The sequence below is a fragment of the Meles meles genome, chromosome 10, assembly GCF_922984935.1.
Source record: "Meles meles chromosome 10, mMelMel3.1 paternal haplotype, whole genome shotgun sequence".
In the NCBI taxonomy this organism is placed as follows: domain Eukaryota; kingdom Metazoa; phylum Chordata; class Mammalia; order Carnivora; family Mustelidae; genus Meles; species Meles meles.
In genome coordinates this window covers 5,957,950-5,971,928 of record NC_060075.1, presented here as the reverse complement: position 1 = coordinate 5,971,928, position 13,979 = coordinate 5,957,950, and the positions used below count along the sequence as shown (strand labels likewise).

Below are 13,979 nucleotides of genomic sequence, written 5' to 3'. Positions count from 1 at the left end.
ACGGGGGCAGCAGAGAGCCGCCTGCGGTCCTCCTCCGCTCTCCAGCCTGGGCGTTAGGAGTTGGGCGGCCCCGCGGACCTGTCCCACTCCCCACTCCGGGAAAAGGAGCTCAGGGGTGAGCACTCTGAGGGGCACGCACTGAGGGGCACGCCGACGGCTGCTCCCCGCCCGGGGCACGTCGGTGCCGTTTTCTCCGTGGAAGCCTCTGTTCCCTGGAAGAGCTGAGTTGAGCCGCCCCCTCCCGGGCGCCTCCTTTCCGAGTCTCCGCCTGGCAGGGCTGGGCCAGGCCTCCGGGAGGGAGCTTGGAGCTTCCCAGACGCCCTGAGTGGGTCCGGGGGCTGGAAAAAGACCTTGAACACAGCAGAGCATCCTTGTGCGGAGCTGGTGGGGTGTGGGGCGGGGCTGCTGAGCAGACGGTCAAGGTTTGGCCCTCCAGGCCAGGCCTTCTGGGGGCCGTGGGCAGTCTGACGGAATTTCTCTCTTCACGTGGCGTTCTGACCCCACGGTGAAGGTCCGTGTAGAACGGAGAGCCCGGACAGGGTGTGCGGTCCCGGAACTACCTGTCACTCTAGGCCCTGTGTCCCTGCTTCCGTCCTCCCCTGGGACGTCCTCATACAGGGCCCGGCAGGCACAGCTCCGGCAGGACCACCTCTGGGGAGGCCGGGGCAGCGCCCAGCCGCCTTGTCGGTCTCTGTGTGTCTGGGTGCAGCATCGGACCCCACAGACCCGTGGATGGTGCGACTGCCTGTCTGGGTGGGGGGGGGCGGTGCAGACGCAGCGCCTCCCACAGGCCTGACACTCTGCTTTGGGCGCGGGTGCCCTCCGAACCCGATGCACGCAGGAGCGTGTAACGCATCAACGAACGCTTTCTCCGGGGCGCTGAGTTTGAGATTAGGGTTAGCCCCAGAAGTCTCCTTTCTGTTGGGGGTACAGGCTGGTTTGTCAGTTCCCTGAGTCCCCCACAGGGAGGGCCAGGAGAGCTGTGGGATGGGGTGGAGCCCTGTGAACTTGCACCTGGGCTCCGGTCCCCCCCAGGCCGGCTGGGTCGCCTGGCTGGTTCAGGCCACGAAAGCTCAGGGATCCCCAAGTAGTGGTGGACCCTGCCGGGCAAGGAACCTGAGGTGCTCCCGAGCCACAGGGGGGCTCCCGGCGTGGGCGAGTGAGGACCGTCCATGCTCTGGTTTTCACAGCGCCTTGGCCCTTCCTGGTGCTTCCCCCCAACCTCCAGCTGCCCGGGGCCGGCGTGGCCCTCTTCCCACCCTCGTGTCCCGGTCTCCCCATCCCATTCCTTCCCATCCCCCCCCCACTCCTGCTGGGAGTGGAGATTGCATTTCAGTTGCCATTTGCATTCCCAATCAATCCGGACTCCGCAATTAAGCCGGCTGGCAGAGCTGGGAGGGAGGCGGCGGCGGAACGGGTCCTCTGGGGGCTGTCGCCTCCGCACCGCTCCCATTCTGCCCCAGATTGCTTCCTGCTCTGCCGTGCGCAGCCGGCCGGCCAGGGAGGGGAGCGGGAACCCCCGTAGCTCATCTCCCTCCTTGGAAGGCAGGGTGTGCGTGAACGGGAATCAGGCCTCTCGTAGCCCGGCCCAGCCTTTTCTGCTTGTTCCACATCCCCGCACGGGCTGGCAGGTGCGCGGGCGGGCAGGTGCGAGGCAGGTGAGAGGTGGGCCGGGGATGGGGGGCCGCAAGTGGGCGGAAGGTCCAGTCCCTGGCCAGCTGTGCTCGCTTTCCTCCTTCCAGTCCTCCCACACCCCTGCCCACCACGCGCTGGCTGAGCTCATTAGCGCCCTGCCCGGGCGAAGGAGGGGCCGGAGTGCTGGGTAGGGGAGAGTTCCCTCCCGGCAAGAACCCCCGCACCGCCCCCATCCTGATCCCGATTCTGTGTGTGGAAGAGGGAGGAAGCCCTGCACGCAAGTCCGTTCTCCCCACCCGCCAGGGAAACTGAGGCTGAGGCAGTTAACGTGACTTGTCTGGTGTTGAGGGCTAGCTGGGGGCAGACACGGGAGCAGAGCCTGGCTTCCCTCTCCCATGACCCAGAGCTGAGACGGGACCCGGGACAGGACCCAGGAGGGAAGGGCTTCACCGTGAGGCGGAGGAAGGGTCCAGCGAGGGAGGGCAGGGCTCCAGTGGGGAGGATTTGAGAACAGGGGCCTGAGCAGAATTCCCCGCTGAGAGCCGGGGGTGTGGAAGGGAGGGAGAAGACCAGCAGGTGAGCTGAGCTGGCGGTGGTCTTCCCAGCCCGCCCGGAGGCCCTAGGTGGAGGCCGGGGGCTGCCTTCTCCAGAATGTGGCCATCGGTCCGGAGCGGTGTGGTCCGCAGGCAGGGCGGAAGGAGCAGCTGTACTTGTCTCATTTCTGGCTGGGGAGGGGGTGGGTGCCATGCCCAGAAGCAGGCCACTGAGGCTCCTTTGCAGACCACAGAGCCGGGGTCCGACTGCCTTCGGGAATGTTCTACCCATACGGTCTAGGGGAGGTCCCATTAGTACCACTTGTGTTCAGTTGCTCCTTGTGAGGGTCTCTCACGCCGAGGGGACCAAGACGTAGAGTGTGTCCTCAAGTGACCCAGAACTCCCAGCTCGATATCCTGTGGCCACACCTCCTACGACAGCATCTGTCTTTCGAGGGAGGCGGGAAGAGGGAGCTGGGGAGGAGGGAGTGGTAGCGAGGATCGGGAACATCTGCTGAGGCGGGAGACTCTCGGCCTGTCTGGGTTCCCATGGGGCGGGTCCGGCAGGAGGGCCCGGTGGCCCCTTGGCGCACCTGCTCCGTTCAGGACTGAGCCTTCTCTTCGGAAGTGTGAGAGATTTGGGGTTTATCCCGCACCCCGGGGCCCAGGACCCTGGCTGATGCTGTTTCCTCACGCTCCTCTGTTTTCTTCCTCGTCTTAGAGCAGGGCCTCTGTTTCTCGAGGAGGAGCTGGTACAAAGTCACACCTTCGAACTCCCCCTTTTTGGTGCCCACTGGGATGGAGTCTGGGTGCTTCCCCCGCTCTCTCCTAGCCTCTGCTGGCCCTGACGCCTCTCCGCTTGAACCCCTCCTGTGGGGCTCCCCCTCGGGGGCATTTTGTCTGCCCACTGCCCACCGACTTCCCCAGCGCACCCTCCAGAGACGTTTCTTGGGCGTCTGCTGTGTCCCACGCCTGGTCACGGTGCTGAGGGTGTGTCTGTGGGCAGGACACATGGACAGCCTCGCTGCCACAGAGCCCGTGTTCATCCCATCGCTCCTGTCCCCACCACACCGAGTCTCATGGGCTCACCCAGAGAATCCGGTTCCTGGGCCCAGTGGCTGGGGCTCGCACTGCAGAGTCTGGGGCATTCTAGGGATTTCTGCCCTGTTCACCCATCCCTGGAGACATAATGGCTGGAGCGGCACTGCCCTCTGACACCCAGCCTCCTGGTGCTGGCCTGGCCCCAGGACTCCGGGGGGATGGGGTCAGTGGAGGGAGGTCCATGGGCTGGGGGAGGGGGGCACCCTCCCGGCTGCTTCCTGGAGGACGGTCGGGATAGCCACCGGCTCCCGTCCTCATCGTCTCTCCCCTCTGACGAGGACAGGAGGTGGAGAATGGTGTTACCTTGTGTCACTGTGCGCTTCCCGGGGGCCTGTCACGGGTGGGGCCGGCCCGGTCCCTGACCCAGCCTCTGTCCTCAGGGCGTGCTGCTGAAGCGGAGTGGCAAATCCCTGAACAAGGAGTGGAAGAAGAAGTACGTGACGCTCTGTGACAACGGGCTGCTCACCTATCACCCCAGCCTGCACGTGAGTCTGCGGGGCCCGCGGGGAGCTGGGCGGCCCAGGGGGCGGGGGCGGAGTCGCGGGCTGAAGGGGGAAGCAGGCCTCAGTGAGCTGGGGGGGACTCGCCCTTCAGAAAGGACTGCACTGGGCGGTTCGGGGGCCGCACATGCCCCCAGACGCCGGCCCGGGCTGAGCACTTAGCCACGAAGCCGGCGTGGGGACGGAGCCCTTCCGAGAGAGCGCAGCCCCCGGGCTGTGCAGCCCATGTGCTCCTTGTTCGGAGAGCTGGGCCGGGCCTGTTTCCGTGGAATTGCTGAAGCTGGGGTGCCGGCGGTTGTCAGCCAGTTGTCTTAGGGGAGCCACATCGGCGGGGGGGATCCCTGGGTTCCTGGGCCCCGGGGTGACCGTTAAGCTGGGGAAGGGGAGCCCCGGACTGGTGGTGGTGGTGGGTGGAGGGGTCTGGAGGGTGTCGGCCTCTGCCCCGGCAGGGCGGCGGGGCGCAGCGATGGCAGAGTGGCCCCGTGGCGGCTCCCCTACCCTTCCCGCCTCCCCCATCCGCTCACCACCGCGTGGCTCCCGCGCACAGCTGTCACCGGAATCCATCTCTGTCACCGCCCCACTGTGGGGCTAATGAGTTCTCCTCCGAAGCCCCTCCGGCGCAGCACGTGGGCTGGCCCCGCCCCCGGCCCCCGAAGCCCAGGGCCTGCCTCTGAGGGCCCCCGGCCCGCCTCTGAATCTGCACGAGGTGTCAGGCCCGACCCAGGGGGCACTGGTCCCCGGTGCCAGCCCTAACCGGAGCCGAGAAGATGCGCCGAGGCCTGGCCTGGGGGGAGCTGGCGGGCAGTCTGCTTCCGGTCAGGACGGAGCCCAGCCTTGCCCTCCTGGGCTTCTCCCTGTCTCACTCCTTGAGCACTGGCCCTCCCCCCCTTAACTCAGGGGCCAAAGGCTCCTGGCCCGACTCTAGCGGCCGCCTCGTGCACAGACCTGGTCCTGTGGCTGAGTCCATGAGGCAGCGAGGCCCAGGTGTCTTAGCACGTCCCGGGGCCTCCAGCAGGCTCGGGCCTCTGTACTACAGCCACCGTGCCGTAGCCAAGAGCGGCCACCGTGCCCGTTCGTAGGCCAGCCTCATGCCTCCTAACTCCCAGCTGGCCGGACTTGTCCGTCCCCCCTGTTCCCGGGCAAGATGGATTCGTTCTCCTCAGGCAGGGTCTAGGCAGCGGGGCTGGGAGCGAGCCTGTCGGAAGCAGCCCCGCTTCCCCCCGCCGTGCTGGGCTGGCCTTGGCTTTCCCCCTTCGCTGCCTCCGTCCCCGTTCTTTTGCTCTGTGCTGCTCGTGTTGTGCTGTGTCCCTTCTGCCTGTCCCCATGTCTCAGGTATTGGAGGAGGCCGGAGGCCCAGCGCGGAGCAGAGGGCGGGAAGGAGGTCTCGGGACGTGGAGGAAGGCGTCTGGTGCTTGTGTCTGGCTTGGGTTCGGGAAGGGAAGGGAACGCTTTTACGCCCAGCAGTCGAGAGGGCCGTCTGGATCACGCTGCCTGTGGCTGAGCTGGTACCTGGGCCCGTGACTTGGCTCGGAGCGGGATGCAGGGTTTTCTGCGCTGTGCCCAGCACGCCTCTCTTTGGGGCGGGCTGAGAGGGTGAGTGGAGGGTTCACATCCAGGCAAGTGTGGCCTAGACTGTTGGCGAGGAGGACGGAGGGCACTGATGGGCCGCCTGCCTGGGCTGCTCGGAGGAGCTCGGATGCCCTTCCGGCGTGTTGGACTGGGTGCGGCTGGGTATGTGCAGGGGCCCCGCACGGAGTCCAGGTGCCGTGGCTTTCAGGCCTGTCCTTGCTTTCCTGCAAGGTGAGTCTTAAGAGGCACGTGGTTCTGCTGCCCACCCCCCGACCCAGCCAGGCCCCCTCTTGTTGTCTGGGCCACGGGGCCTCAGGAAGAGGTTGAGGGAAAGCCTGGTCGGCGGGCACAGGCGCTCGGTCGGCTCTTCGCCGGCTGCCCGTCGGCTCTGGCGTCCAAATGTAGGTCCTCCTGCACACGAGAGGCCAGGAGGCGCTAGCTCACGCGGAGAGCGGCAGCCCTGCCCCGTGGATGCTTCTCTTCCCGTCCAGGAGACAGGCTGGGTGGGAAGGGTTTGGGGGCCATGAAAGTAGGAGCGAAGGCCCACGGGGGTCATCCCATGCCGCTGCGTGTCGTGAACAGGGTTGAGTCCGTGCTAGCGAAGGCCTCCCGCGCCGGCTGCCCCTCTCGCTTCCTGACCTCCTCCCTTGGCGGCTGCCCTTCCCCAAGCGGCGCGGGCTTCTCGGTCCACGGCTGCAAGCGGGCACCCCCCGGCCGGCTTCCGGGGAGGTTCCCTCCACGGGGGAGCCGTGCAGACGAGGGGCCGTGCGGGTCCCCCAGAGGCGCACATGCCCCTTGCGGCCTTGTCTGCTGCCATCTCGGCCCAGGGGTGATTCACCTGCTGCCGGAGGAAGGGTTGCTGGGCCGGCCTCGAGCCTCACGCCCCAGCCTCGCCTGGCCCAAGAGAGCCCGCCACAGCCTCCCCCATTTGCAGCCCGCGGAGCCATTCACACAATCACCTTCTGTTAATTCTATCTGCAACATCAATTAAATTGTTTGTAGAAACTAATTGAATGTGGCTTAATCACACATCTTAATAGCTTTCCACGCTCTGAACTCGTTGTTAATTCCAGTAATAAAACGAGATGAGAACGCTGGCTGGGTAATTAGCGAGGAGGCTGGGGAAGAAATTGCTGTTTGATGGTGGGTAATAAAGGCAGCCGTGGTGACCGCTCTCCTGAGCCGCCGCCGCCGCCGCCGCGCTCCCTGTTCTGCTGACGGAGGGAAACACTGTCACGCTGCCCCTGCCGTCCCTGTCCCTGCTGCTGCTCCGCGCGCTTCTCGCCACGCTGGCCTCAGGTCGGGCGCTGGCTCCCAGCCTGGTGCTGGAGCTGGGCAAGGGCCCAGGGGCCCCGGCCTGCATGGCACGAGCGCCGTCTGTCCATCCGCTGTGGTCGGGCTGCTCCCGGGGACCAGGCCCCTCGTGGCGGCAGCTGACTGGTGTTCTTGGTGCGGGGTCGGCGTCTGCCGTGTCCCGGCGCAGGCATCCCCGGGCCGTCATGGGGCCTAGAAGCTGTTGCCGCGGCCGTGACCTCCTTGTGAACTAGAGCGGCCCGAGCCCCTCCCCCAGGAGAGGGACTGCAGCTGTGCCTTCGGCCCAGCCAGCTGTTGACAGTTGTCTGGAACAGCCGATCCAAGATGTGACCGTGTGCAGGGCCCCGGGCCGGGTGCGTGCCAAAGCCGGGTCAGTTGGACGTGGGGCCCGAGACTGTGAGGCGGCCCCATGCCGGATGCCGGGCCAAGAGCAGGACCCCAGGGGGCCTGCGGTGACTGGGTGGGGGGCCGAGTTTGCTGGAAGGTGGACGGCTAGAGGGGACACAGGGCGGGGGCAGGAAAGGACCTCCCGGGTTTCTTTCCTTCCCAGGCTCCAGGGCGCTTCGCACAGGGCCAGAATCCTGACAGCAGGGAATAGCGTTTAGGGGAAACTCATCCCAGAGGTCTGTCCATGGGTGGAGACTGCTCCCCCTGACTTCTTGACTGTCGTTCTGTGTTTCCAAGACAGGAAGCCCACTGTGCCCAAGGCTGGGCCTGGCACCTTTCATGCACAGATGCAGCCTAGAGCTGCGTGGAAGGGAGCTCCTCCGGGCGCACACCGCTGGGGGCCGCTCTCCCCTGGGCCCGACTAGGCCCATCTTTCCTGAAGGGCAGCTCCGGGCCTGGCCAGTCCTCACTGCAGCTCGCGTCCCCACGGCCCTCCCATGGGTCGCCTCCCCCGAGGACCCGCCTGGGAAGTGAGCCTGGCATGGGGAGCTGCTTCCTTGTTCTTGCTTCTCTTCCTGACCGGACACTTGCACTGTCTCACGGCTCCTTGGGGCCAGGTGACCCCTTTCTACTTGACGTTCTCTTCGTCAACCCCAGAGCGAAGGCCGGCCGTAAACCGCGGTCGGCCCTGCCCTTGCCTTGCTTCCCAAATGGCAGCGCTCCCCACCTGCGCTTCAAGTCGAGGACGCCGTCCCTTTCCCTGAAGCCGAGGGTGGGAAGGTGGGAGAGATGCCGGGCGACAGGAAGTCTGACGCGTGTGCTGGACAGACACCCGGACCGTGACTGCGGGGAACTTTCTGAGGGCGGGTCCTGAGGGGCGAAAGCAGATCGGAGTCTGAACCAGCGAACTCCAGAGATCAGTGGACGCCTCCCACCCAGATTCTGCTCTGCGGAAGGGATTTTGGCCACATTTTATCAGGGATGTGAGCTGGGAAGGTACTAGAAGGTTCTAGAGGGTCTCGCAGGTACTAGAAGCAGGGAAATGGGAATCCGCCGTCTGGCAAGGAGATCGCAGCAGCAGTGGGGAGAGCTCGGGCCCTGGCCAGGCTCGGGGTTAAAGCAGGAAGCGGATGGGCCCGGCTCTGCTCGGTGGCCCCCATGTGGCCGCGCCACCCTGGGCCTCCCAGGCCAGTGTCCAGATGGCAGGAATGGTGGGGGCCACAAGGCGCCAAGTGGCTCCCACTCTCTGGGGCCCTCGGGGGCTGACTTGAAGTCAGGCAGAGTGCCCGGGCCCAGGGCATCTGCCTTCAGTACACAGCCCTGGGAATCCACAGAGCCTGGGCCCGAGTCTGCTTCCACCGCCTTCTGATGGCGTCGCCTCGGGCAGGTTCGCCTTCGTCAGCCTGGGTTCCTTCAGCTGTAAAGTGGCCCTGGTCCCCTTTGCCGGGAGGGTCATGTGAGCGGCGGTCTGCCCCTGTGGGCATGAGTGGCCGGCCCCGTGAATGGGCTGGGGGGGGCACGACGATACCGGCTGCTGTTACTGCGCTCATCAGGTGCCCACGGGCGTCTGTGGAGCCGCAGACTGTCTCTGGGCTCCAAAGGCTTCTTTCACTGTTCGAGAGATGCTTATCGTCGGGCACTGTTGTCAGGAGTGAGGGCTGTTCTAGGCTTTGCGGGTTCCCTGTGCCCCAGTGGTGGTGAGAGCTTCTGAGACCAGGGCTGAGGTACCCGGTGACGAGCCACCTGCAGCCTGGGGCCGCCCGGCCGTTTGTGCGGGGCCTGCGGTTCCTGAACCCGCCTCGGTCCTGTATTTGGCCTCGTTCGTGTTCCCCCGGAGCCGCCTTTCCTCAGCTCCGGGGTCCAGGCCCTTCTCTCTGCCCTGCTCCTGCCCCCTGCTGCCTGCATCCCCCTAGAGCTGCCCTGGGTCCCCAGTACCCTGGGTGTCACGCAGACCTGGACATACTCCGTGGGCTTCACCGTCCTGCTTACTAAACCTCGGGCCTACCCTCCCCTTCCCTGCAGCACCCGGGAATGGGGGGGACGTACGAGCTGGCAGTGAGCGCTGGAGATGAGGAGCGGCGCTAATGCGTGTTCCTTTCTTTTATCCGCGCGGCCTTAGGATTACATGCAGAACATCCATGGCAAGGAGATCGACCTGCTGCGGACCACAGTGAAAGTGCCAGGAAAGCGCCTGCCCCGCGCCACCCCTGCCACGGCCCCAGGCACCAGCCCGCGGGCCAACGGCCTGGCCTCAGAGCGCAGCACCTCACAGCTGGGCGGGGGCACAGGTGAGGGGCTGCTGCGGACCAGGGTGGGGGCCGGGAGAGCGCGGCCGCTTTGCTCGGCGAGATCGGGGAGGGCAGCCATGGAGGCGCAAGGAGGTAGGCACCGTGGGGCTTCCCTCTGTCCCAGCCTGGGTGCTCGGGGCTCCCAGCATGCTCGTCCCCCAGAGTCCTGCTCAGCCAAATGCATTTGCCTGGGCGCTGGCCTCCCGGGAGCAGGTCGAGGGAGCAGCCGGTGCGGGCCCGGCAGGCGATGTGGAGATCGGGGTGGGGCCGGACAGCCTCGTCCTGCCCGGGGCCGTCTGCGGTCCCGGCTCGGTTTCTCCTCTGCCAGGACCAACCCGGGCGGGTGGCAGTGGGCGCGGGGTCTCTTGCACGCGGAGCAGCATCGCAGCCCGGTGTGTGCTGGGGGGCAGCGGGGGAGGTGGACACGGACGGAGCTCCCCGGAACTCGCCTGGCGAGCACACTGGGGTCTGCAGCGAGAGGTCGGGTCTCCGCTCAGGGAGGACCGAGCCGGGCAGACTCTGCCGCACGTCTGGCAGGCCGGGGAGAAGAGCTGGAGGCCAAGAGACTCGGAACTCACGGTGCAACAGCTCTCCCTTGAGCGCCGCTTACCTTCCTGGATGCTGCTGCGAGTTTGGGTGGATGATGCTTAGGGTTCCTTCTGGCCCCAGCTTTGTCTGCCTCGCGAGGTCCCTGGGGCTCCTAAACCACTGCCCCCCCAAGACCCCAGGCCCCAGATCTGCCTTGGCATTTCCAAGCCTTCACTCTCCCCATGCTGTCCCAGGTGACTGGACCCCCTTTTGCTTGCACCCAGAAACAGCTGCTCAGGACACTGTCCTGCCCTCCCAGGGGCTGTCAGTGCGTCCCTGCCCCGGGGTGCTCTGCTCATCACAGTCCTAGGCCGCTGGGGACATTCAGTAGACGGGAGCTGGGTGTTAAGTCTGGAATGGGTGGAACAGGCTCCCTCAAAAGGCTGGTAGGGACTGCACTGCACAACTCTGGGTCCAGAGAAGAAGGCCAGATGGTGGCCTCCTGAGTGTGCTCCTTGTCGGAGGCACAGGGACAACTGGCTCCCCAGCCCGTGGCCTGTGTTCGGCCCCGCTGACCAGTCTGGGGGTACGGGGTGGGGCAGGGGTGCCGTCTGCTGATGGACACGTGCGCCAGAGCTGCTCTAGGTCAGGCTCCTTTCGCTCCGCGAAGTTGAGAGTCTCCGCCCCACTCAATGGATGAGGAAACAAAGGCTCAGCGAGGCTCGGTAACTTGTCTGTAAAATCCCACAGTAAGTGGTAGAGCTGGGGTTTGGACCTGAGTGTGCCTACTCGAAAAGCCGTGTTTTATCCTCTAAGCCACCCCGAGCTCAGAGCGAAGCCAATGAACCGTGCAGAGGGAGTGCGCCAGTGGACTAAGGGAAGGAAGGAAACTAGCGAGAAAGGCCCCCCGCCCCCGTTTGCGGGGCAGGCAGTGGGGGCGCTGCTGAGCGCCTCCCGTGGGGGTGCACTGGGGGGGGTCCATTGGTAAGAACCGTGGCCCCATGCAGTCCTCAGGGCTCTGCGCAGAGAGCTGCGTCTGGGCTGCTGTGAGGTCACGGGCGTGCAGGAGCAGAGGGGCTGGGGATCTGCCAGGGCCCTGAGCTCTCCCAGAGCTGCACCCACAGGCGCACAGCAAGCGGCAACCTCTGACCTGCCCTGGGGCGTTCGTATCCCACCGAGGAGGAGAAAGTATCAGTACTGGGGGGGGGGGGGAGGGCTTGTTTTGAAGTCAGGTAGCAGGACTGGGCTGTTTCCCCAAAGGGAGGGACACAGTAAGACACTCTGTCCTGTCACAGTCCTGCGCCCTCCGAGCCTTCCCCTGGGGGCAGAAGGGCACGCAAAGAGGCACACCCCTCACCCACAGGACGACCTGCACCCACGGACACTCGCCAGCCTCCCCCGAGCCCGCGTCCCTCCATCCCGCGCGGGCGCCGACCTCACACACACTCACACGTCTCCCGCTCACCGGGCGATGTTAACATCTCATTATCTTTGTTACTGTAATTACATTATCCGCTGCTTTATGCAGAATTATCCTCCGAGGACTAATTGATGGCTCCATGTTTAATTCATTAATCATTAGCATCAAATTCGACAATTACAGTGCACACTGATTGTGGGATTGCAGGCGTAATGAGGGACGAATTAACAAAGAAAAGGGAATGCACTTTCCCTCCCTCGGGGTTTTGAGTTGGGGGGCTTGGGGAGGAAGTGGGGCCTGGGGTGGCTTTGGGTGGGGCTCGGGAGGAGGCAGGGATAAGATTTGGAACCCAGGAGGGGGACGGGTGCAGGACTGGGGCGGGGAGACGCGAGGTCTCCGGGAATTTCGGACCGGCGTCTGCCTCTCTGGGAGGTCTCCTGCCAGGGTGCCAAGGGGCCCCTGAGGAAGGCTGAGTTGGCAGGGACCCGTGAGGCCGGAGTGTCAGGGAGGCGGGGTTCCGGAGAGGGAGGTCAGCACGCTGCCTCGAGGGGACTGGAAATGGGGTCGGCTGGAGGGCCGTGTTGGCACCACGCGTATACTCATGAGCACTTACTGTGGGTCTGGTCCTGCCCGGGGTGTTAGGACGAACAAAACTTGCCTTCCACCTTTCCGCACTGCACGGTCCCCGGAGCATTAGGGATGTCCGGCCTGTTTCTTTACCTTCTAGTGGCTTCTGCCCAGGGCTTCCATTCTCTGACTTCCAGAAACCCCACCCTTGTCCTCCCGGGACTGGTTTGAGGCCGAGTTTGCCGCCTGCTCTCTCCCACTTAGTCCAGCTCCAGGCTGGGTCTCTGCCTCCTTACTAACCTCCGGCCCCCGGCCTGCTCTCCCGCCTTGTGTTCCGAGGTGTGACACCTCGCTTATGCGCCCCCCACCCCGCCCCCGGCCTCAGACTCCCCACCACCGCAGCCTTCTGGCCTCGGTCCCTGTCCATGGTCCTTATGTGGATGGAGGTGAGAGGGCAGAGGAGGTCCTCGAATCGTCGTGGGCTCCCTGCGCTCCCTGCGAGGGACCTGGGTGCTGAGGGAGGGAGGCGGGACAGCTCGGAGGGCACAGGGGACCCTGCCGGCCCGGGCCTCGGAGCTCCTGGAGCCTTTGGTTCCCCTTGGCTCTGCCATTCTTCCCTGATGGGAAACGAAAGATTAATTTTCTCCAGCCCAACAGGATAATTACTAATACTAATTAGACATAATTACTTGAATCTGATACACTTATTTCTCGTCAGAATGGCATCAAAGCTGAGGCAGAGCAAATGGCATATGCGGACTAGAACGTGGGGTGCAGGGGCCTGATCCGGCGGGGGGGGTGGCCGGGGATGGTGGCCAGACAAGGAGCACCACGGTGCCGGGGGGGGGGGGGGTCAGCACCACGCGCCCCTCCCTCTCCCGGCTCCCAGGAAGGGGACAGAGGTGGCGAGGGATGTGTGGTGCGAGCCCAGCTGCCTCCTGAGGTGTTGGGGACCCCAGGCAAGGCCTCCCGGTCTCCAGTAAGCCTGGCCCGGTACCTGGTAAAGCCCTCATGTGGGATCAGTATTCTGCTGGAACTTGTTGAGTTCTGCCTGTAGCATCACTTTCAGGAGGGTCTGTGTACCTCTCCGCAGCCTCCCTTCCCAGTCTGACCCTTCCCCTCCGCCCACCCCGCCCCCAGGTGCCCCCTACTCAGCCAGCAACCCGGCCTGGGCTGGCCCTCGCCCTGAGGGGCTGCACCAGCGCTCCTGCTCCGTGTCCAGCGCCGACCAGTGGAGTGATGCCCTGCCCCCAGGTACGCAGGCCCCTGCTCACAACACAGGAGGGCAGCCCGGCTGTGTTGGGATGGAGCCCAGGCCAAGGGGAGGGGCCCCTGCCAGAGCTTGTCGCAGGGGCCGCAGGCCCAGGCCACGGTTCTGAGACACGGAGTCCAGCCTCCGTCCCCTCTCCAGCAGCCCAGGCCAGCTTCCTGCCCCTTTACCCCTTCCCTGGCCCTGGGCCCTGCCAGCGGCTGGCTGGTGCCGGAGACCTTCCCTTCCTTCCCTTCCCTCGCAGCTTCTCTCCCCACCCGCTGCTGTCCCTAGGCAGCGCTGGTGGCGGCTGGTGGCGGCTCCCGCTTCTCCATCAGCCCCCTGCGCACCAGCTCATCAGCCTCACTGCGGGGGGGGGACAGGGAAGCGACTGAGCAGGGAGGTCTGAGCAGGGAGGTCGGAGGCTGGGGGCTTGAAACACGGTTTGATGGCGGCAACCTGCCCGCCACGGAGAGGGGCGTTCCCGGATGATAGGATCCCGGATCCAGAAAGGTGGTTTTCCTACCCATGCCGCCTCTGGCAGGCTGAGGCCCCATCCCGTCTAGCTGGTCAGAAATTCTCCCTTCTCTCCCAGCCTTCTCACCTTCCTCTTAACTTTCCTTGGCTCGTCTTACATTTTCTTCCCCTTTTGTCCATTTTTGTGCCTTGATCTCACATCTCCCATTTTCCCATCCCCTTATTTTTTCCTCCCTCTTTAGCACATGTGGACACGCACACGGACACACGCACTGCCCCCCCCCTTCTCCCCCCATCTTACTCTCATCCATCTCCCTTGGCCCCGTCCCCTCCTGGGCAGGTCCGCTCTGCCCCCTTCGCCTCTAGCTGGGCAGTATTGCCCGGCCAGGCCCGAGGCCCATAGGCTCTTTT

The 13,979-nt window shown here is 65.2% G+C and overlaps 1 protein-coding gene across 2 annotated transcripts in view; it reads left to right on the top strand.

The window, feature by feature from the left end:
* AGAP3 (ArfGAP with GTPase domain, ankyrin repeat and PH domain 3) overlaps window positions 1-13,979 on the top strand; it is a 51,472-nt gene that overhangs the window by 32,498 nt on the left and 4,995 nt on the right. Inside the window, exons 10-12 of one of the 2 annotated variants that reach the window (XM_046020431.1) lie at window positions 3,650-3,754; window positions 9,159-9,327; window positions 12,983-13,096. In XM_046020431.1, the coding sequence (XP_045876387.1) occupies window positions 3,650-3,754; window positions 9,159-9,327; window positions 12,983-13,096 (388 nt within the window). The remainder of the gene's footprint in view (window positions 1-3,649; window positions 3,755-9,158; window positions 9,328-12,982; window positions 13,097-13,979) is intronic. The other variant, XM_046020432.1, reaches the window with a different exon arrangement.